The sequence below is a fragment of the Hemitrygon akajei genome, chromosome 21, assembly GCF_048418815.1.
Source record: "Hemitrygon akajei chromosome 21, sHemAka1.3, whole genome shotgun sequence".
Taxonomy (NCBI): domain Eukaryota; kingdom Metazoa; phylum Chordata; class Chondrichthyes; order Myliobatiformes; family Dasyatidae; genus Hemitrygon; species Hemitrygon akajei.
This window is the reverse complement of record NC_133144.1, coordinates 15,952,040-15,973,267: the sequence shown is the minus strand read 5'-3', so window position 1 is coordinate 15,973,267 and position 21,228 is coordinate 15,952,040. Positions and strand designations below refer to the sequence as shown.

Genomic DNA, 21,228 nt, shown 5'->3' with positions numbered 1-21,228 from the left:
GTTCCAGGTAACAGCCACTCTCTGTAAATAAAAAAAAAACAAAATCCCCCTCAAATCCCGTTCAGAACTCCATCCTCTAACTTTGTATATCTCTATCAGGTCACTGCCGAGCTTCCTTTGTTCCAGAGAAAACAAGCCCGGTCAATCCAATATCTCCCCGAAGCTCCTCAATTTGAGTCCTGGTGAATCTACTTTGTGCTCTCTCTAGTGTTTTGCGAAGTTGCAACTTAAGATCTTGACTTTTATATTTTCTCACAGAGTAATACAGCATGGAAACAAGTCCTTCAGCCCAAATGGTCCATTCCAATCACAGCATCCTCTCCAGCGGTTCCAGCTGCCTGTAACTCTCCATGTCCTTCCTTCCTGCAAGCCCTTTCCCTCCATTGGAGCTGTGGGAAGATGCCCAATGCTCTGTGAGTGTAGTACCACTGGCACCAGACACATTAGAAGCTCAGCTCTCCTTATTGTGTGAAAGAGTTTAACATAACATTAAGACCAAGATGTAAAAACACTATCCACCGTTTTATGCCAAGAACTTCTGTTGCCACTAAACCTTTAGTTTATCTTTACTTCTATTTGCCCTGAAGGGCTGGGGCATCATCAGATTAGAACAACATTAAACTTCCCTGGTATAGATCTGAGAAACGTATTGCAGCCTAGGGGCCACACTTCTTCCAGGTTCAAGTCCAAACCTGTCAAGTCATGCATGCCATGTACCTCTTCCACCACCTTATTTGTATTGTCACTATCTGAGAACAATGGACGTGAACCCTAAGATCACTCTGTTTATTCATTTTCCTTAGCAACCTATTTACTGTACATGTCTTCTGAAAAGGCAGCACCTTGCACTTGTCAGGATAAATTCCATCTGCTAGTACTTGGCCCTACATCCAGGTCTTTGATATATGATGTAGATCATAAGCAACAAGGCTCCCAGCACCAGTCACTGTGGTACACCCACTGGACTTGAACTTCAAATCAGAAAAGCATCTTTCCACTGGAACCCTCTGCTTCCTATCTTCAAGACAATTTTGGATTCAATTAGCCTTGTACCATAACCCTCTGGACCAGCCTCCTATTTCAGACCATGTCAAGTCCCTATTAAAGTCCCTGTAGATACATCCATTGTTTTGTCTTCATCAGTCGTCTTGGTTACCTCTTGAAAAATCTCAGTTAAATTAGTGAGCACGATTTCTCCTGCATGAAACCATACTAACTATTCTTAATCAGCCCTTGCCATTCTAAATGTACATAGATCCTAATCTGTAGAATTATAATTTTCCTTTCACTGTGATGTGTATCTCACTAGCTGTAGTTACCTAATGTATTCCTACTGCTCTACTTCAAAGGTCAAAGTAAATTAATTATCAAAGTGCACACATGAACATGTGCATACACACCCTGTAAAAAGTATTCATCCCCCCCCCCCCACTGGTAAGCTTTCATGGTTTGTTGTTTTACACCGTTGAATCACAATAGATTTAATTTGGCTTTTTTGACATTGATCAACAAAAGGAGTCTTTCATGTCAAAGTGAAAACAAATTTCTACAAATTGGTCAAAATGTATTACAATTATTAAACACAGTAATTGATTGCATACTCACCACCTTCAAATCAGTATTTAGTAGATGCACCTTTGGCAGCAATTACAGCCTTGAGTCTGTGTGGATAGGTCTCTATCAGCTTTGTACATCTGGACACTGCAATTTTTCCTCATTCTTCTTTACAAAACTGCTCAAGCTCTTTCAGATTGTATGGGATCATGAGTGAACAGCCTTTACAGCCTTTTTCAAGGCCAGCCCAGAATTCTGAATTGGATTGAAGTCTGGATCCTGACTTGGCCACTCCAGGACATCAGTTTTGTTTTTAAGCCATTCCTGTATAGCTTTGGCTTTATGCTTGGGGTCATTGTCTTCCTGGAAAACAAATCTCCCAAGTCGCAGTTCTCTTGCAGACTGCATCAGGTTTTCCTCCAGGGTTTCCCTGCATTTTGCTGCAATTATTTTACCCTCTACCTTCACAAGCTTTCCATCCCCACGGCATGCTTCATGGTAGGGATGGTATGCTTTTGTTGTGCGGTGTTTGGCTTACACCAAACAGCGTTTAGTCTGATAGCCATTTTGGTTTCATCAGACCATAGAACTTCCTTCCAGCTGACTTCTGTCAAACCTTAGCCAAGATTTCATGTGAGTTTTTTTTTCCAACATTGGCTTTCTCTTTGCCAGTCTCCTGTAAAGCTGCAACTGGAGAAGCACCCAGGCAACAATTGTATGTGCAGTCTCCCATCTCAGCCAATAAAGCTTGTAACTCCTCCAGAGTTGTCATAGATCTCTTGGTGGCCTCCCTCATTGGTCCCCTTCTTGCACAGTCACTCAGTGTTTGAGGATGGCCTGCTCTAGGCAGATTTACAGCTGAGCCATATTCTTTCCATTTGATGATTGACTTCACTGTACTCCAAAAGATACTCAGTGATTTGGAATTTTTTTTTGTATCTATCTCCTGACTTGTGCTTTTCAATAACCTTTTCGTGGAGTTGCTTGGAGTGTTCTTTTATCTTCATGGTATAGTTTTTACCAGGATACTGACTCACCAGCAGTTGGATCTTCCAGATACAGGAGTATTTTTACTGCAATCAATTGAAACACCGTGACTGCACAGAGATGATCCCCATTTAACTAATCATGTGACTTCTAAAACCAGTTGGCTGTGCCAGTGATGATTGATGTGTCATAGTAAAGGGGAGTGAATACTTGTGCAATCAGTCATTTTCTGTTTAATATTTAGAATTAATTTAGATCACTTTATAGAGATCTGTTTATCTATTTTCACTTTGACATGAAAGAGTCTTTTTTTCTGTTGACCAGTGTCAAAAAAGCCAAATTAAATCCACTGTGATTCAATGTTGTAAAACAATAAAACTTCCAAGGTAGGTGAATATTTTTTTTTAATAGCCGCTGTGTGTGTATGTATATGTATGTTTTATACATATATATTATGTGTGCATATATATCTGTGCAAATACAAGAAGAGAAAAAGCAATAAGTATTGAGAATATGAGATGAAGAGTCGTTGAAAGTGAGTTGTGGTTGTGGGAACAGTTTGGTGATGTGGCGAGTGAAGTTGTCCTCTCTGGGTCAAAGGCCTGATGGTTGAGGGGATTACTGTTCCTGAACCTGATAGTACCACCTTCTGGATGGTGGCAGTGAGAAGCCTGGTGGTGGGGTCCTTGATGACGGATGCTGCTTTCCTGTGAAAGCACTTCGTCTAGATGTGCTCAATAGTGGGGAAGGCTTTACTGCTGTGGACTGACCTATCAGTTTTTTTTTGGTAGGCTTTTCCATTCAAGGCCATTGCTATTTCCAAACCAGGCAGTGAATCAACCAGTCAAAATACTCTCCGCCACACATCTACAGAAATGTTGGTCGAAGTTTTAGATGACGTGCCAAAACTTCGCAAACTTCCAAGCAAGTAGAGCCGCTGCTGTGCTTTCTTTGTAATAGCACTTGCATGCTGGACCCAGGACAGGTCCTCCAAAATGATAACACCAAGCTGACTCTCTCCACCTCTGATCCCCCGATGAGACTAGCTCATAGACCTCTGATTTCTTCCTTGATCTTGTGACATTGAGTTGAGAGGTGGTTGTTGTGGCACCGCTCAGCCAGATTTTCAATCTCCCTCCTATACGCTGATTCATCACCACCTCTGACTTGGCCAACAACGGTGGTGTCATCAGCAAAGTTAGATATGGCACAGAGCTGTCTTAGCCTCACAGCCACATGTATAAAGCGAGCAGAGCAGGGAGCTAAGCACACAGAGCTGTGGTACACTTTTGCTAATGGTGATTGTGGAGGAGATGTTGTTGTCAGTCTGGACTGACTGGGGTCTGTAAGTGAGGAAAGTAGATTTTAAGGTCCATCTCTTGAAGCTTATAGATTAGTTTAAATGCCAGGTTGTAGTCAATGAGGAGCAACCTGATGTATGCTTCTTTGCTATGCAGATGTTCCAGGGTTGAGTGAAGAGCCGTTGAATTGGCATCTGCTGATCACCTCGTGTGACGCTAGGCATATTAAAGTGAATCCAAGTCGTTTCTCAGTCGGGTGTTGATATGTTTCATCAGCAGCCTCTCAGAGAACCTCTCAAAGCACCTTATCATGGTGCATGTAAGTGCCACTGGGGGATGGTCACCCAGTGATGACCACCTCTTTGTTGTTCTCATCTCTGGAGCCTTGCTCTTTAGCCTCTGCCTGTATGGATGAGGACAGCCAAGTAATCAGAATTCCTGAAATACTCTCTAGGCATTCCTAATCATAATATAGCAGTGGTCAAGTGTTTGGGGCCACTGGTGCTGCAGGTGTTATGTTGATGATAATTGAGATTTCTTCAAACAAGCCTGATTGAATTAACATAGAACAGTACAGCACAGTACAGGCCCTTTGGCCCACAATGCTGTGCTGACCGTTAAACACTGCCTCCCATATAACCCCCCACCTTAAATTCCTCCATATACCTGTCTAGTAGTCTCTTAAATTTCATTAGTGTGTCTGGCTCCACCACTGACTCAGGCAGTGCATTCCATGCACCAACCACTCTCTGAGTAAAAAACCTTCCTCTAATATCCCACTTGAACTTCCCACCCATTACCTTAAAGCCAAGTCCTCTCGTATTGAGCAGTGGTGCCCTGGCGAAGAGGTGCTGGCTGTCCACTCTATCTATTCCTCTTAATATCTTGTATACCTCTATCATGTCTCCTCTCATTCTCCTTCTCTCCAAAGAGTAAAGCCCTAGCTCCCTTAATCTCTGATGATAATGCATATTCTCTAAACCAGGCAGCATCCTGGTAAATCTCCTCTGTACCCTTTCCAATGCTTCCACATCCTTCCTATAGTGAGACGACCAGAACTGGACACAGTACTCCAAGTGTGGCCTAACCAGAGTTTTAAGGAGCTGCATCATTACCTCGCGACTCTTAAACTCTGTCCTTTGACTTATGAAAGCTAACACCCCATAAGCTTTCTTAACTACCCTATCTACCTGTGAGGCAACTTTCAGGGATCTGTGGACATGTACCCCCAGATCCCTCTGCTCCTCCACACTCCCAAGTATCCTGCCATTTACTTTGTACTCTGCCTTGGAGTTTGTCCTTCCAAAGTGTACCACCTCACACTTCTCCGGGTTGAACTCCATCTGCCACTTCTCATCCCACTTCTGCATCCTACCAATGTCTCTCTGCAATCTTCGACAATTCTCAATACTATCCACAACACCACCAACCTTTGTGTCATCTGCAAACTTGCCAACCCGCCCTTCTACCCCCACATCCAGGTCGTTAATAAAAATCACGAAAAGTAGAGGTCCCAGAACCGATCTTGTGGGACAACACTAGTCACAACCCTCCAATCCAAATGTACTCCCTCCACCACGACCCTCTGCTTTCTGCAGGCAAGCCAATTCTGAATCCACCTGGCCAAACTTTCCTGGATCCTTTGCCTTCTGACTTTCTGAATAAGCCTACCGGCAATGACTTGAAAAGCGATGGGCTAGGCTGTTTCTTGTTTGCTGATAGTTGCATTCAGTACTCCAATGCCTGCTTAAAGTCAGCCTTTATCAGTATGTAGACTTAGGGTCAGAATCATGGAGGACTCTCTTGGTTAGTAGAATAATCGCCACTTAATTATTAGATGTTCCAGGTTAGGGGAACAAGATTGTGATAAGACTGCAGTGTCTGAGCACCACTAAGAGTTTATCATGAAACACAAACCTCCATCTCCGAATCAGCAATTTGGTCCATTTTGTGTATTGAGAAGTCCTTGGGTCTTTCAATATATCCAGCATGTCCAGATTGAGCCATGTCTCTGTGAAATAGAGAATGCAGCAATTCCTCATTTCCCTCTGATACAGCAGTCTTGCCCTTGGGTCCTCAATCTTGTTCTTCAACAACTGTACTTTGAATAAAAGAGAGCATTAGGAAAATGTTGGGTAGCTACAGCTGGTAGCTAACTTCTAACTTGCAACTCACCTTTAGCTAACAAAGATGCAAAAATCTACGTCAGATCCTCAGCTATCTCCTCCCATGCTTCCCATAAGAACCTGAGATAGATTTCATCAAGGTCTTTTAATTTATAAACTTAGACATCCATTACATCTCATTTCCTCTTTTCTTTAATATTGACCTTATACAGATTATCCACGTACTCTTCCGTGAACAACAACTTCTGCTTGGTGAATACAGATAAGAAGTATTCATTTAGAGCCTTGTCCACATTACCTAGCTCCACACCTGGATCACCCCTTTAGTCCCTGGCTACCCTCTTGCTACTGACATACTTGCAGAATGTCTTGGGATTCTCTTTAATCTTACGTACCAAGAAAATTTCAATGCCATGTTTTCCCTCCTAATCTCTTAAAATTGCTCCCATATATTCTATATTCAAGATACTTCCCCCCCCCCCCCCAAATTCCAGTTGCCCATGCCTGTCACGTGCTTCCTTTTATGACTGTGTGGCTAGCACGGCTCCAGTGTCTTATTCAAGTTTGCTGATGACATCACTGCCGTGGGCTGAATCAAAATGATGATGAATCAGTATATAGGAGGGAGATTGAAAATCTGGTTGAATGCTGTCATAGCAACGAACTCTTCACTCATGTCAGCAAGACCAAAGAACTGACCCATACACTTCAGGTACAAAGAAAGCACGGCAATGCCTCTGCTTCCTTAGGAGCTTGTGGAGAATCGGCATGACATCTAAAACTCTGGCAAACTTCTATAGATGTTTAGTGGAGTGCATATTGACTGGCTGCATCACAGCCTGGTATGGAAGCACCAGTGACCTTGAAAGGAAAATCCTACAAGAAGTAGTGAATACAGCCCAGTCCATCACGGGTAAAGCCCTCCCTACCACTGAGCACATCTACAGAAAACCCTGTCACAGGAAAGTAGCATCCATCATCGAGGATCCCTACCGCCTAGGTCATGCTCTCTTCTCGCTGCTGCTTTCAGAAAGTAGGTACAGGAGCCTCAGGACTCTTACCATCCAGGTTCAGGAACAATTACTATCCCTCAGCTATCAGGCTCTTGAACCAAAGGGGATAACTTCACTGAACTTCACTTGCCCTGTCACTGAAGTATTCCCACAACCAATGGACTCATTTCAAGGACTCTTCAACTCCTGTTCTCACTTTTTTAACTATTTATTTATTTTTGCACTTGCACAGTTTGTTGTCTTCTGCACTCTGGTTGAATGCCCTAGTTCAGAGGTCTTTCACTGATAATGTTATAGTTAATATTCTATAGATTTGTTGAGAGTACCCACAAAAAAAAGAATCTCAGTGTTGTCTGTGGTGGGACACGTATGTACTTCGATAATACAATTTCCTTTGAACTTTGAACATTGAACTTTTTTTAAATTGATCAATCCTTCAATACTGTGTAATGCAAAGTTTCTAATCTTGCCTTGCATACTTACCAGAACATGTTGTCCCTAAATTCTTACTAACGTAGTTTTTAAAAACATGCACGTTATTACCTTACCTGCATGCATCTTCTCTCAATCTATTTTGCTGCGTCTTCTCTTACACTGTTGAAATCAGCCTTAGATCTTTAAATTGAGGGCCAACCTTTCCCTTTCTATAGGCACCTTGTAACTTGCAGAAGTATGGTCACTGTTTCCATAGTGTTCTGCCACACACAAGTTTTATTTATTAGGATAAGGTCGGGTGTTGTCTGCAATGCAGGAGGAAGATATTCGTCACACCAATGTTATGTTGATTTTTGGAGCATCCTATTCCATAGCCTTCCTGATGCTCTATTACATATGCCCTTTGCCTCTGCTCTGATTGTCCTGCCACCTGTCTACATTTGGGGAATTTTGCAACAATCAATAAATCTACCAACCAGTGGAGTATTGGGACATGGCAGCAAGCGGGAAATTCATGCTGTCATCTGAAGTGTTCATAATGCAGCAGAGACCAGGGTAGAAGTCAGGTCTCTGAAGAAGCTGCAGTACTACCTGTGAGTTTTGAAGCATAGGAATATTTACCACTTCTTTGGCAGTCCCTCCCTGGTCACTTAAGAATCACGCATAGTACTACCAAGTGTAGAAGAAACTTGCATTTGTGTATTGCTTTACACAGGGTATTCCATACTTCACCTATGGATCCTTTCTGAAGTGCAGTCACCCAGAGATACGTTACTGAACCAGTAAGGATCAAACAACTAGTAGTTTTGTGCCTTTGCTATTTCCCTGACCTTTCCTTCCTGTCCTGAAACTTCTGTCTTCAGTTTGAATTTGGAGTGGTATTCAACTGATGAGCAGAGATGTACTTTGACTGAAATATTTATGCAATTTTTATAACCGGATTCTGTCTGACACTTTGATAATTCTTCCTTGGTTGACCTCTCTTTTTTGTCTCTTAATTATGCAGCTGTGAATCTGGGTGCTGAAGACCATACTTTCCCAAGATCTTTTAATTCATGCTTGACTGAATAACAAATTGTTATCAACTTTCTACTCAGGCTGAGAAGGTCATAAAATAAGCTGTTACAAACTCTTGCCCAGGCTAACAAAATAAACTGCTTGCAACCATCTTTAAAAACTGACAAACACATTGCTATCATTCAGATAATCTATCAAAGCTGACAAATATGCTGCTACAAATCCCTGCTAAAACTAAATAAAACGAGCTTTCCCAGACTTACTCAAAGCTTCTAAACATTTCACTTTCTGATCCTAACTTAAAACAACTTACAGCTTTTCAATATTCCACTAGCTGGAGTACATGACCCACAGTATAACTGGGTCCACAACAGAACTAAGCTCTCTTCACATCCCATGTGTTAAGTATTTTTGCAGCATTGTTGATATTTATTTCAGGGTAATGTTTCATAATTTAAAGCAGTGGCTCCCAAACCTTTTCTTTTGGGTTACCACCCAATTGGCTCCCAGACCATATCCCCAGTGCTGCCCTCTTCCTTTCCAGCCATTACATATAATCTGTAAAGATTTTTGATTTACGATGCATAGTGGAAGAAAATGGGAACTGCAAATTCAAAGCATTAACAAATAATTGCAAACATTATTCAAATTCATTTAAAGCTACAGTAAAAATAATTTTCATCAACAATTTTACAGTGTACCTTATAGTCCAACTACGGTATTCACTACTTCATTGCTTTTCACCTCTCAGTGAGATGGATGTGCTTGGTCCAGTGATATCGGCTTCTCAGTATCAGACTGAATGTTTCTCAGAAGGAGTTTCAGATCACCACATTCGGTACTTTGCAGTTTGTTTTGTTGCTTTGAAAGAAGTTGGGTGACTGCACTGAAACCGTGCTTCACTAAATACGATGTTGGAAAGGCTGTAAAGCCCATCTTGATCTTTTTCCATGGTTCAGGATAGCATTCAGAAGTTTCTCTGCAACCAAAAGTCTTTCTGGTTTTTTGAACCTCGGCTTCAGCTCAAAGTCATTTTATGGCGAGATCAGTTCTTCTTCCATCCTTCCCATTAATTCCTCATTATAAGTGTTCAGGAATGGATTTGTTATCCAATCTGGAATTTGGATCGAGAGAAGATCAAGGCAAGTCTTAATACAGATCACCCAAGTGGGCACAGTATACTTGAAGATCATCATTTGGTATTCTTTCTCTTCCAACTCGGAGAGGCTTGGAAATTGGAAAAGATCATAATGACCAATGTTGCACTTAAATAGGGTTAACTTGGACAGGCGCGTAGAGACAACTGATTTGACTTTGATAAAATTCACGTCATTTCCTTGCAATTGAAGATGGATTTCATTAAGCTTTGCAAATAATTCTGACAAATAAGCAATGTCATACCTAATATTCTTAAGTTGATTACTAAATGAAGCATTCGAGTGTTCAAAAAATTTTATCACAGTTTCAAAAAGTGCATGAAAGCATCTCAGGCAGTTTTTTTGTGAGCCATGTGACTTATGTCTGCAACAGCAAGCGTTCAAACTGATCATTCTCAATATAAAGCACTCAAAATAGTTAAGAATTGAGAGCATGAGACTTGATTTTGTTTACTGCTGTGATAACAGTATTTTATGATTTGTGCAACCGATCACTTAGGTTTTTTGTGACAGGATGTTGCCTCTGCATTTCACAGTGAATGGTAAATGTGTTAGCCAGAGCTGTTTTCAAGAAAGTAATATCCCCACGATGGTGTCCAGTCGTTGATGGCACTTCATCTGTTGCACAAGCAAAAGTGTTAGTGAGCTGAATGTCCTTCTCTCTGGAAAAACTGCTCAACAACCCAAAATACTGACTTCCCCTTTGTATGTTTCTTGTCTCCTTGCAAATAACAACTCTTGAACCAGGCTTTCTTCTTTCATGAGGCAAACACAACCAAAGCAAAGTGCAACTGCATCCAACTGCAGAACAAATTCTGTTATCCTAAGTATGTCGCACAATGTGCCTTCCACATTCTCAGTCATTTCATCTATTTCTCTAAACAGAGTTGTTGCCGAGCAGAGTTGCTTTAATTATTTGGTCTCGTAACTTAGGCAAAGCCATACTCAGAGCTTGCCTTACTGCTGGCAGAATCAGGTCTTCTCTAATTGTATGGGGCTTTCCAGATTTAGCAATGAGCAATGAATGTTGTATGAAGCACGCTGTTTTGTGAAGTGCTGGCAAACATGTTTTGAAGTGTTTGCCATTTCTGAAAGTTTTCATAAAGCAACTGAAAATAAGTTGAGTTCTTGTTTGCTTTACCAGAGTGTATTCTCTTCAAATGTTCGAGTCTGGATGGTTTCATTGCCTCATTTGAAAAAAGACTTTTTCAAGCAACAGACACATTGGCTGCTTTTGGTTGCCTGTTGCTGGTGTAAATCTATATTCCAGATACTCCACAATATACTGTCTACAGCTCTTTATCGTTTGGCCTGCTTCTGCCATTTTCATTATGGATTAACGGCCATGTTCAATAGCCTATTGCTTAAGTCCAACCTCAACACTGATCAATAAAGGGGAAAGTTATGCATCATCGTTGCTCAGGCTAAACCTGACTCTGCCTGAAGGTACATAAAGTGGGACAATGATGTCTCAGTTGGGCCATAGGCCAGAGATATGCACTCAAGACCATTCAAAAGGGCAGATTTTAAACTTCGACGCAGTTCCTGTGAATTAGGGTATATTCAACGGTGTACAGTGTGATTAAGAGTATGGGAATTATACTAGCTAACATTGTAATACAGTAATGAACAACAATAATGCACAGTCTGGGCCAGAAATAACATGATTTCTTCTCATATGTCAAATACAGAAGTGTCACCTTGCCTTTCAACAACCATAGTGCACTTTTAGCAAAGTCTAAGAGAATGGTGGGTTAACAATCGATGTAGTGATTTGGTGACCATTGTAATCAATTTTGAGGCACTGAGGATTCAATGCTTATAATAATTCATTTTTAAATGGACCCTGTAATTCCTCAGCTTTCTCCCCCCCCCTTGCTGTTGAGGAACCCCCACTGCCCACTTTATCTTTATCACTCCCTTTAGAAACTCCCACTGCCCCCAGGTGGGTGGAGCGATATTGCCGACTTTGGGAACCACTGATTTAAAGAAACTAGTGTGTTAGTAAAGAGAACAATGAAGCATTGATCGATTAACTTTTCATAAATTCTTTGCATTTGATATCAGTTTTGTAAGATAGCAAATATTTTCAGAAATTCATCATTTCTTAAAGGCATCTGGATTCCTTAAGTACATTAAATTGATTTATCTAAAACAAAGTATAGTTTGTTTAACAATTGATGTCAATGCTGTTAGTTTACCAAAAGCCTTTTATGTTCCATATTTTAATAAGATTATTTTTACAGCCCTGATGGATTGGATCAGGAGGAGAATGGATCATCCACCAGTGTACCTTCTTCCAGAAGCCGATCAACTGTTACTAGGAGGCAAAAGTTTGAGCTGGCAGCTCGTACGCTGTTGGCACGTGCAGGTGATTCAAACATTCCTACACTAAAGATTCACAGCTGTATCTGTGACTTCAATCAACTGAACAGATGATTTTTGTTTTGTAGTTGTAATATTTTTTGTATATTTAGTGAAATAAAGGCAAGGTAATACTGTAATTATTCATTAACCTTGTTCCATTCTTTGTAAGTTTGAATATAAAGGAATCTATTTTTCCACAGTTTAATTTTTCAGTGATTTTCACAAACTGCAAAAGATGAAAATGTAACTTAGATACTTTTAAATAGCACTGCAGTCTTATTTTATGTATTTAATAATTTGATAAAGCATTTGTTTTAAAATTGCAGCAGGTCTGTACCGTTCAGTGCAGGCACATCGAAATCAAAGTCGGCGAGAGGGTGCATCAGTACCACAAGACCCCGGTGCCCTTTATGACTTCAGCCTCGATGAAGAGTTGGAAATTGACCTGGATGATGAAGCAATGGAAGCCATGTTTGGTCAGGACTTTGCGAGTGATAGTGATATATTGGGAATGTGGATTCCAGAGGTATTGGACTGGCCGACATGGGTGTGTGGCTGCAGCTTCCGCTGCTTTTGCTTACTTGCTTTGAGCTTGTACTCCACAATTGCTTTTACTGTGCTTTAACCCTTGTTGATCATGTTGATCAACAATCTAAGATGCTATCAGTTAAAAACATGTTTGTATGGATGACTTGTTTGCTTTTGTACAGAGAGGTACATTACTACATCTCAAGTCCAGAACTGGTTTGGGGTCATACCTTAAGTGCATTGGAAATCCCATTATTTCTGCAGTAATTTAAGGTTACAATGGCAGAGGAACTGTTAAAAACTCCAAGCAAATTTTGGGCTATAGAATTTCTCAGGACACAAAGCAATTTATCCTTCTGGCTTTTAATGTTAGAGATGTCCTCTTGCATAATTTTATTTTGCATTGATAAATATATTTACAAAGCTACACTGTAACAAGAAAGTCTTGACAGGTGTCTTTAATACCCCATCTTCCAAAGTTGCTACTTTCTGTTTTATATAAAACTTTTATTCTTTGCATATTTCCCTTCAGTGATATATTTAACAAAATATCAATTATTGTTAATTTACATTGAGAATCCATGATTAGATTTAAATATTGGTAATTATTTTATTGTCACATTTACCAGGGTTTGTTTGTGTACTGTCCAAACAGATCATTTCATACACAAGTACTTCAGGGTCATACATAAAGAAAACAATAACCAAATGCAAAATATGATGTTAAACTTATAGAGAAGTTCCATATAGGTAGGCAAGTAAGGTAAAAGGTCCATGATGCAGCAAACTGAGAGATTAAATATGCAGACAGTTCTTTGAAACCAAACTGTTCTAACTTCCTAAGATAGAAATCTTACCTATAAAAAGGGGGTTAACTCTTCTGCAGAAATGTTAAATACACTATATGATAAGCAGCAGAGTCCTCATTTGTGGCAAATTTTAAATAAAATCTCTTGTCCTTTAGCATAGCCAGTATGACTTCCAAAAGCTAGGGTCAAATATCTGATACTAATAATGCTGAGAAAGCCAGATCCTTCATTGGGAATAACTTGCATTTGAAAGATAGCACCTTTCATTACTTTTAAGACTTCCCCAAGGGCTCATTGGGCCACAAATCGCTTTTAAAGTGCAGTCACTGTCATGATGTAAGATGTGTAGCAGTTAATTTGAAATAATGGGCCTAAAGAAACATAACAGGCACAAAACAAATACATGCTAAAAGACTGGCCATAAAAACCAACACCAATGGTATTCCACAAATAAATTCATCTACAATTGAATGCTTTTGGACCTGTTAAATTGTTTCTTAAGTGGTGTTATTTTTGGCTCAGGACTTAACAAACTGCACATTTAAATCAAATCACCTGTTTTTGATGCTCCTATTCAGATTTATTCCAGTCCTTCCTAACATTTTTCACCAGATATATTTGGACATTTCATTACTACACTGCTGTTTATCTTTTCAGATGTGAACACATGCTTATAGAATAGTTGCCTTAATTAATAATTTTCAGAATTTTAGCATTTGCTTCCAATACAGTTTTAAAAAAACATACAAAGTTATTTGCCAAAGGACGGGCAGCTAAATTGGCAATGCTATCAGCCTGCAGAATTGAGTTTTTTTTAAAAAGGGGGAATGAAGGTTAGAGTGAAGTTTATTCTTCCCATTCCACTGTTTCCTAGTCAATAACAGTGCTTTCCAGTCTCTACCTCAGATAAACCTCACAGCAAGTCTGGACTTCTTGAACTGGCTGTTCTTGTATTCAGTAGTTCAATCCTGTCATCAACGACAATTCCAGCACCACAGTGGCCTGCTACTGTAACATGTTCATGCTGGCTACAAGAATGTAAACCATACATTACTTAATTATTTACATTCTCCACATATCACTCTTTCCTGTCATTCCTCCGTAATCTAGAGTTTGTGATTTTTATAATTTAACTTACCAGTTCTATTTAGTTTCAGCCTAGATCTTTGTCTACTGGTGATAGGGAAACCACTTACAGCATAACTACAGTATTTAATTGAGCTGTAGTTTTCTCCAAATCAGTCCAGCATCTGGAGTATATATCATTCAAAGAATACTTCACAGGACAATAATCTTTTGTTAGAAATCATACTAACAGTTTGTGTTTGATTGCTAGCTTTTTTTAAATTGCTTTTAATTACTTTTAGCCCAGATTGTTTTTTTGTTGGTTTCTCCTCAGAATGACCCATTTGTTTATTTGCAGCATGTGTGTGAGCCTGATGAGAGAGATGAACTGGTCATCTGCGAACTCTGCGATGCAAACGTTACTCAGTTTAATCATCATATGAAGAAAAACCACCCGGGCTGTGGGCGGAGTGCCAACCGGCAGGGCTACCGAAGCAATGGGTCCTATGTTGACGGATGGTTTGGTGGAGAGTGTGGCAGCGGAAATCCGTACTACCTCTTGTGTAGCAGCTGCAGAGACAAGTACCTGGCTACGAAGAGCAAGACAAAGATCCCAGTTTCAGAGAGGTGAGCGAAGATTAGTGGAACTGTGATTAGTCACCACACAATCCACCTCCTTTAAAATAAAATGGAGAGAGTTTTTCAGAATGATTTCCTCAAATTCTAAAACTAAATGTTGGCTCCCATAAGTTTCTATACATCATTGCTAACTAGTAGAAATGGATACATGTGTGTAAAAATGTTATGTAGTAATAACTTGTTTTGAAAAATCTACACTATCAACATATTAGCACTTAATCTTCTAATGTAGGTGCCTGTGGGCTAAGCTCTCTAAAAGTCTGGATTTCAAAATGTGTTCACAAGGATGTGGGCATCATTGGTTCAGCAAGCATTTATTTCCATTCCTAATTAAGGTCACTTCACAATAGAAAAGAATCAGGCACGTTGCTTTGTACTCCGAGCCACTTATTGTCCAGACTGGGTAAGATGTCCATACCTATCGGAAGCATCCAGTCACAGTTCTTCAAGTGCACGCTCTTCAAGCAAGAGTGCACACATCTTAGTCTTTTATCTAAAAGCATTTTAGATCTACAGTGTTCTGACCCCTTATAACCCTTGCAGGCAAGGAGTTTCACACCTTTGCCACCATCTGGATGGGAAAGCTCTTAATTGTTTCCTCCCTAAACCTTCTACCAATTACTTAAAATGTACATTTGTGGCTTTTGACCCCCCCTCCCCCACTCTCTTTCTTTATATAGGCCCTATACAAGTCCATTCAATTAAATTTCCCAATCTTTCCTTGTAGGTACAATTATTGAATCATGCTTGAATCATCCTTTTAAGTCAACAAGTTACACTCAGGCAGCAGGTTAGACCTGCTCATCGGCTCGACAGCATTGTCTAGGACACAGCTTTAATTTTTTTTCCCAAATGTTTGGGTGCGTAGATATTCAGCCCAAACACATGTCACTTGTCCCAGCAAGTCCTTGCCAACCACCACATACAGGTTTACTCTAATCCTGTTTTATATTCCCCCACATACCTCAACTTTCCTCACTCCCTGTATGTTCTACCACTCCCCTCCGCACTAGGGAGAACTTAGAGACAATAAGCTAACAATCTGCATGTCTTTGATTGTTTAATTGTTTAGCAATACAGGGTAGTAGCAGGCCCTTCCGGCTAACCGAGCCTGCATCACCTAATTAGACCCATGTGATTAATTAACCTACGAACCCATATATCTTTGGAATGTGGGAGGAAGCCCACGAGGTCATTGGGGAAACATGCAACCTCCTTCCAGCCAGCAGTGGAACTGAACCGGGGTTGCTGTTACACTGACTGCTGCATTACAGTGTGTGGGCGGGAGGAAACCAGTGCACCTGGAGGAAAGACATGCAGTCACATTGTAACTCCACCGCAGAGGTCAGCATTGAGCTTGGGTTATTGGTACCGAGAGGCGGCAGTTCTACCAGATGTGCCGCCATGCATAAGAATTTCAAATGCAGATTAATTTCAACATTTTCCACACAATGGTTGGTACTTTTGACTGCTGAGTTAGAATTAGTTATCATTTACGCACATACATGACAGATTCCAGCCGCTTATTGTGCAACGACTAGAAGGTCTTAACCTTCCCGAAAGAACTTTTGGAATATCTAGAACTACCTTTAGAGCCTCCCTCACTGTACAGTCCTAGGTCTTGGACCATGTCATTAGACAACATTTGGTTGTGGACCACGTCCGGCATCATCTTGACCCTCAGAAGCTGACCACCTTCCCACAACTCCACCCACAGAAAAGCTGCAATAGAGTTTACAAAGTCACATATAGTATGATGAGCATGAGTTTGTTTTACAGATACAAAGGCCAAGCACCTGATCTGATAGGCAAGCAGGACAGCATTTATGAAGGTACTTTATTAATCTCTAATCAATTAAGTCCTTATAAAATAACTTCTCAGCTAGATGATAACTTTCTCTCTCTATTGTCTGCCCTGCTAAGTATTTGTAGCATTTTCTGTGGTTGTTCATGACCAATTAATGTATTTAAATTGATTTAACCATGTGTATTATTAACAGTACAATGCAGCAGTAATCTTTAGATTCATTTGAGGGCAAATGTTTCCTTCCTGATTTTTCCCAGCCATGAGTGGGAGCAACTAGCAGAAATGGTGCATGAGAGTAACAAAGGATTTACTTCCCAATAGAGGAACATGATTAGACCATTGGAGCCCTGAAGCCCTGAGAAGGGATATGGGCCAAACACAGCCAAATGGGACTACCTTAGATGGGCATCCTGTCTGGCATGAACCTGTTGGGCCAAAGGGCCTGCTTCTGTGCTAAATGATTCAATTATTCATCCATATTGGCCAAGATGCCTTCCTCAGCTAGTCCCATTTGCCTGCCTTTTCCTACTCTTCCCAGTCCCAATGTAATTTAAATGTTGTAATTGTACCTGCCTTTGTCACCTCCTCTGGCAACTTATTCCATATTTGTTATATTTTCTCAGCACTTTGAATGTCTTTTTAGACAAGTTTCCCACTAATGTTCTGCATTGGTGCTTATCAAGATTGTTGCCCATTTTGTCTTCCCAAGTGTATGTCAGCAGCCCACCCCCTAAACTTGACCTTTCTCCAGGCTGTTAACCATTTTTTAAAATCCTTATCTGCTATCATTGTTACTCCTGCAGAAGATTGGGATATGTTGGACGTTGATGAAGATGAGAAGCTGACTGGAGAGGAAGAGTTTGAATTATTAGCTGGACCTCTTGGTCTGAGTGAACGTAGAATTGTACCTGAGCCAGTCCAATTTCCTGACAGTGATCCATTAGGCGCATCTGTTGCCATGGTAACAGCAGCCAACAGCATGGAAGAAACTCTCATACAAATAGGTTGGTGAAAAAAGTTTACCTGGTAAAGTAAAAATTAAAGTTGTTCAGATCAGATTACTAAAATGAGAAAATAGACCATTGCCAAGGCTGTTTTGATTGGAAGGAGAATGAATGGAATTACATATGTCTGTCAGTAATTGGAAAGTGGATTTTTGCAATCACCCATGGACTTCTGGTGCTGAAAATTGCAAAACTGAGGTCAAAGCAATTTTTTTTAATGGCAACATAAATTATAAAAGAAACATTCTTGAATTATCTTTGCTTGGTTTATAAAATTCCCTCAAAATAAATTGAACTTTCCTCTTACGCTTTATAGCGGTAGCTTTGCTTTCCAAGAACATGTCACTTTGCTGTATTATTACCATACATTACAATAGGTATTCATCACATACTTTGACAAATCCCATTGCACATCCAGATATTTCATATTTTTAAATTCCAGTTTTTTCTTCCTGCATTTTGGCATTGTTTTTCTCATTTCACTCTCTTTGCTTGAGCTTTGTAATTATTTACTATTGGTTTTCTGCCAATTTTGTGCAATTTTTTGGGCAGTAAAAGCAGTTTGAATGTTCTGAAAGGGAGTAAGATACTGGGTGGAGCACAGAAAGAACATGTGCATGTTATATGGCCAGTGGGACAGATTCAGCATGGGAGAGTACTCATTTCTGAGTAATAACGCTTCACAATATAATGCCAAAACATTAAGCTCTTGCTTTCGCACAGTATGTTTCTTGGAACTGGAGTTCTGAAGTATTCTACAGCCAAGCACTTCATGAAGTATAGTTACCATCACATTGAGTCACAGCAGCCAATTTGCAAATAGCAGGGTCTCAAAATTAAAGGCATATATATTTCCAGCAATACATGATGTATTTATGTGCATGTGCCAACTACACACTATTCTTAATACAAAAATTAGTAAGTTCAAGGTGGTTCAAAAGTACAGCTTAAGTGAGTTTATCTAGGAGATTCCTGGCCGTTGTCTGTCACCAACATTTCAGTATCCTGCAAGGTGAAGAATGCTCCCTTTCCATCATTGCTTTGCTCCCCTCCATTGCTGCCATTGTTGTGTTCCTGTAGTGGGAAGCTTGCTTTGAAGTTGGGACCTTCTGTGATTGGTGATAGAAAAACATCTGCAATGAATTGAATGAAACAGTGCAGGTCCAATTTTAAATATATCTGGGAAAATTCAACCTGCCAATTCTTTAAAGATGTCTTTGCCCAATTTTGCAGCTTTCACGGTGATATGAATGGGCATTAGCACAAAGTATAGTGCAGTAAGAGTGAAATCCAGTTTCTTGCCTAGATTTTGAGACAAGATTCCTTGAATGTTGAAGCACAAAGAGGTTCAAGGGGCTTTGACAATTCAATTAAGTAAAGACAATGTGGACTTGCATCCTGTAATTATATTTGTTATAATTCTGCATCTCTTGCGGTATGTGTTCTCCTTTCAGCTCATGTTATTTTGTGTTTTCTACTTTCCCTTACTTGCCTTTCCATTTCTGCTCTTTTTTTTCCCCCACAATGTAAGATAATTTGCACGTTCTCTGTTTAAGGTTGCCTTGGGTCAGTGGATAAATGTTCATCAGGTCGAGTAACACTTGGGGAACAAGCAGCTGCCTTGCTCAACCCACATGACCGGGTCATGGCCTTGAGAAGAGTAACTGCAGCTGCACAGGTTCTTCTCGCGAGGACCATGGTGATGCGAGCTCTTTCCCTGCTCTCGGTCAGGTAAGAACATTCTCTTTGAATGCCTACTTCACAACAAAGTAGTTCTAAGCATTAGAATGAGATGTAAAACTCCTGGGGCTTCAAGCAGTTGCTCAGTTTTCATGATTTGTATATTAGCTACCTGAAATGCTGCTTAGAATGCAAAAAGAAAGCTTAGTCAACGAACATCCAACATCCTTTATTAATTTGCATTTTCATAGCTTATGATATTTATCTTGCATGAGACTTAACATTATACTGACACATTGTACATCATGAGAATCAAATAGTGCATAATAACTCCTTAATTCCAATGTGAAAGGGTATAGGGTTGACTTGTTTCACTGTCCTAGCATCAGGGCTAACTAGCTGTAGAAAATTTGTTAGTTAGAAGAAGACTCCGTATCATTCACCTAGGTAATTTTCTAAACTGTGAGATCTTTAAGGTAAACGCAGACATCCCACCCTGCAGAAACTCATTTCAGGAAGGTAGCACCATCAATTTGTGGGAGACGTCCAGGAGAGGTGGGATGTCTGCAATAAGAGTAGCTCCTTAGCAGCTAGCCAGCTAGTTTAAATAACGTTAGCTATGCTACTGAATGAATGACACCTGTTAAACTCACCTCAACATGTCCTTTACAGTCTTAGCCCTCCAAAAGTCACTGTTGCAAATAGTGCAGCGAGCAAAACTCATTATTTTTGACCCCTATTAGGCAGGGTACACTTTAGTGTAGTCTGGGGTGAAGTGCGTTTTATATTTTCTTTTTTTTTTGGAACACACTGTCATGGCTGTCTCTCTCCCTCTCTCCCTCTCTCCCTCTCTCTCTCTCTCTCTCTCCCTCTCTCTCTCTCTCTCCCTCTCTCCCTCTCTCCCCCTCTCCCTCCCCCTCTCCCTCCCCCTCTCCCTCTCCCTCTCCCTCTCCCTCTCCCTCTCCCTCTCCCTCTCTCTCCCATTCTTGCTCGCTCCCTCTCTCTCTCCCGCTTTCTTGCTCGCTCTCTCCCACTCTCTCGCTCGCTCTCTCTCGCAAAAGTCGATTTCCAGGATATTGTATGTAATTTGAGGGCTTCAAGGAGCCGCTACCAATATGCGGGAGACTCCCGGAACTTCTGGGAGAGGTGGGATGTCAGTAAACAGATCTATTATAACATCATGGAACTCTCAATAACTAAATATGTATAAGTTAAACCAACTGGCTCAAGTAAGTATGAGCAGTTGTAACAGTGAAGCTCTGACCTGGAAATTGAGCACACAGTGAAGTATCTCAAAGTGTTTTTTGTGCAGATCACTTCCGTAAACAAATTGCCAATGATGAATCGTTCAGTTCTTTGCAAAATTTTCCGTTTCTTAAAATTGAAATCTTAATTGCTACACAAAGTCTCAACCAAAGGTGCTTCAGATGTTAAAATGGAAGTGAAAAAGAGATCTTAGAAAGTACAAACATGAGATTGTTCCCATTTGTTGTAAAGTATCTCAGTTAATGCATCCTAACAACCATGTTTAGTACATGTCACTTCAAAAACACTTTCAATTTTGCCTTCTCCAAAGCACAACTTTTCTTTTTAGGGAGAGATGAAAGTCAGTTGGAGCCACATGGGGAGAGGGTCTGGTTTGTGAAGCCTGTGGGTGGTAGAGGGATGGAATCAAGAGTGGGGAAGGTGGGTGTAAATGGAGGGTGGGCTGGAGGGGGTGTACGGGGAAAGGAACAAGA

At 40.5% G+C, this 21,228-nt stretch overlaps 1 protein-coding gene across 11 annotated transcripts in view; it reads left to right on the top strand.

Moving 5' to 3' along the window:
- The window catches only part of herc1 (HECT and RLD domain containing E3 ubiquitin protein ligase family member 1), a 262,328-nt gene that overhangs the window by 173,006 nt on the left and 68,094 nt on the right, over positions 1 to 21,228 (top strand). For 9 of the 11 annotated variants that reach the window (XM_073024866.1, XM_073024869.1, XM_073024868.1 and 6 more), the window contains 6 exons: positions 11,837 to 11,961; positions 12,284 to 12,504; positions 14,718 to 14,986; positions 16,778 to 16,830; positions 17,609 to 17,809; positions 19,366 to 19,540. In XM_073024866.1, coding sequence (XP_072880967.1) covers positions 11,837 to 11,961; positions 12,284 to 12,504; positions 14,718 to 14,986; positions 16,778 to 16,830; positions 17,609 to 17,809; positions 19,366 to 19,540 — 1,044 coding nt within the window. The remainder of the gene's footprint in view (positions 1 to 11,836; positions 11,962 to 12,283; positions 12,505 to 14,717; positions 14,987 to 16,777; positions 16,831 to 17,608; positions 17,810 to 19,365; positions 19,541 to 21,228) is intronic. The other 2 variants (XM_073024860.1, XM_073024864.1) reach the window with 2 other exon arrangements.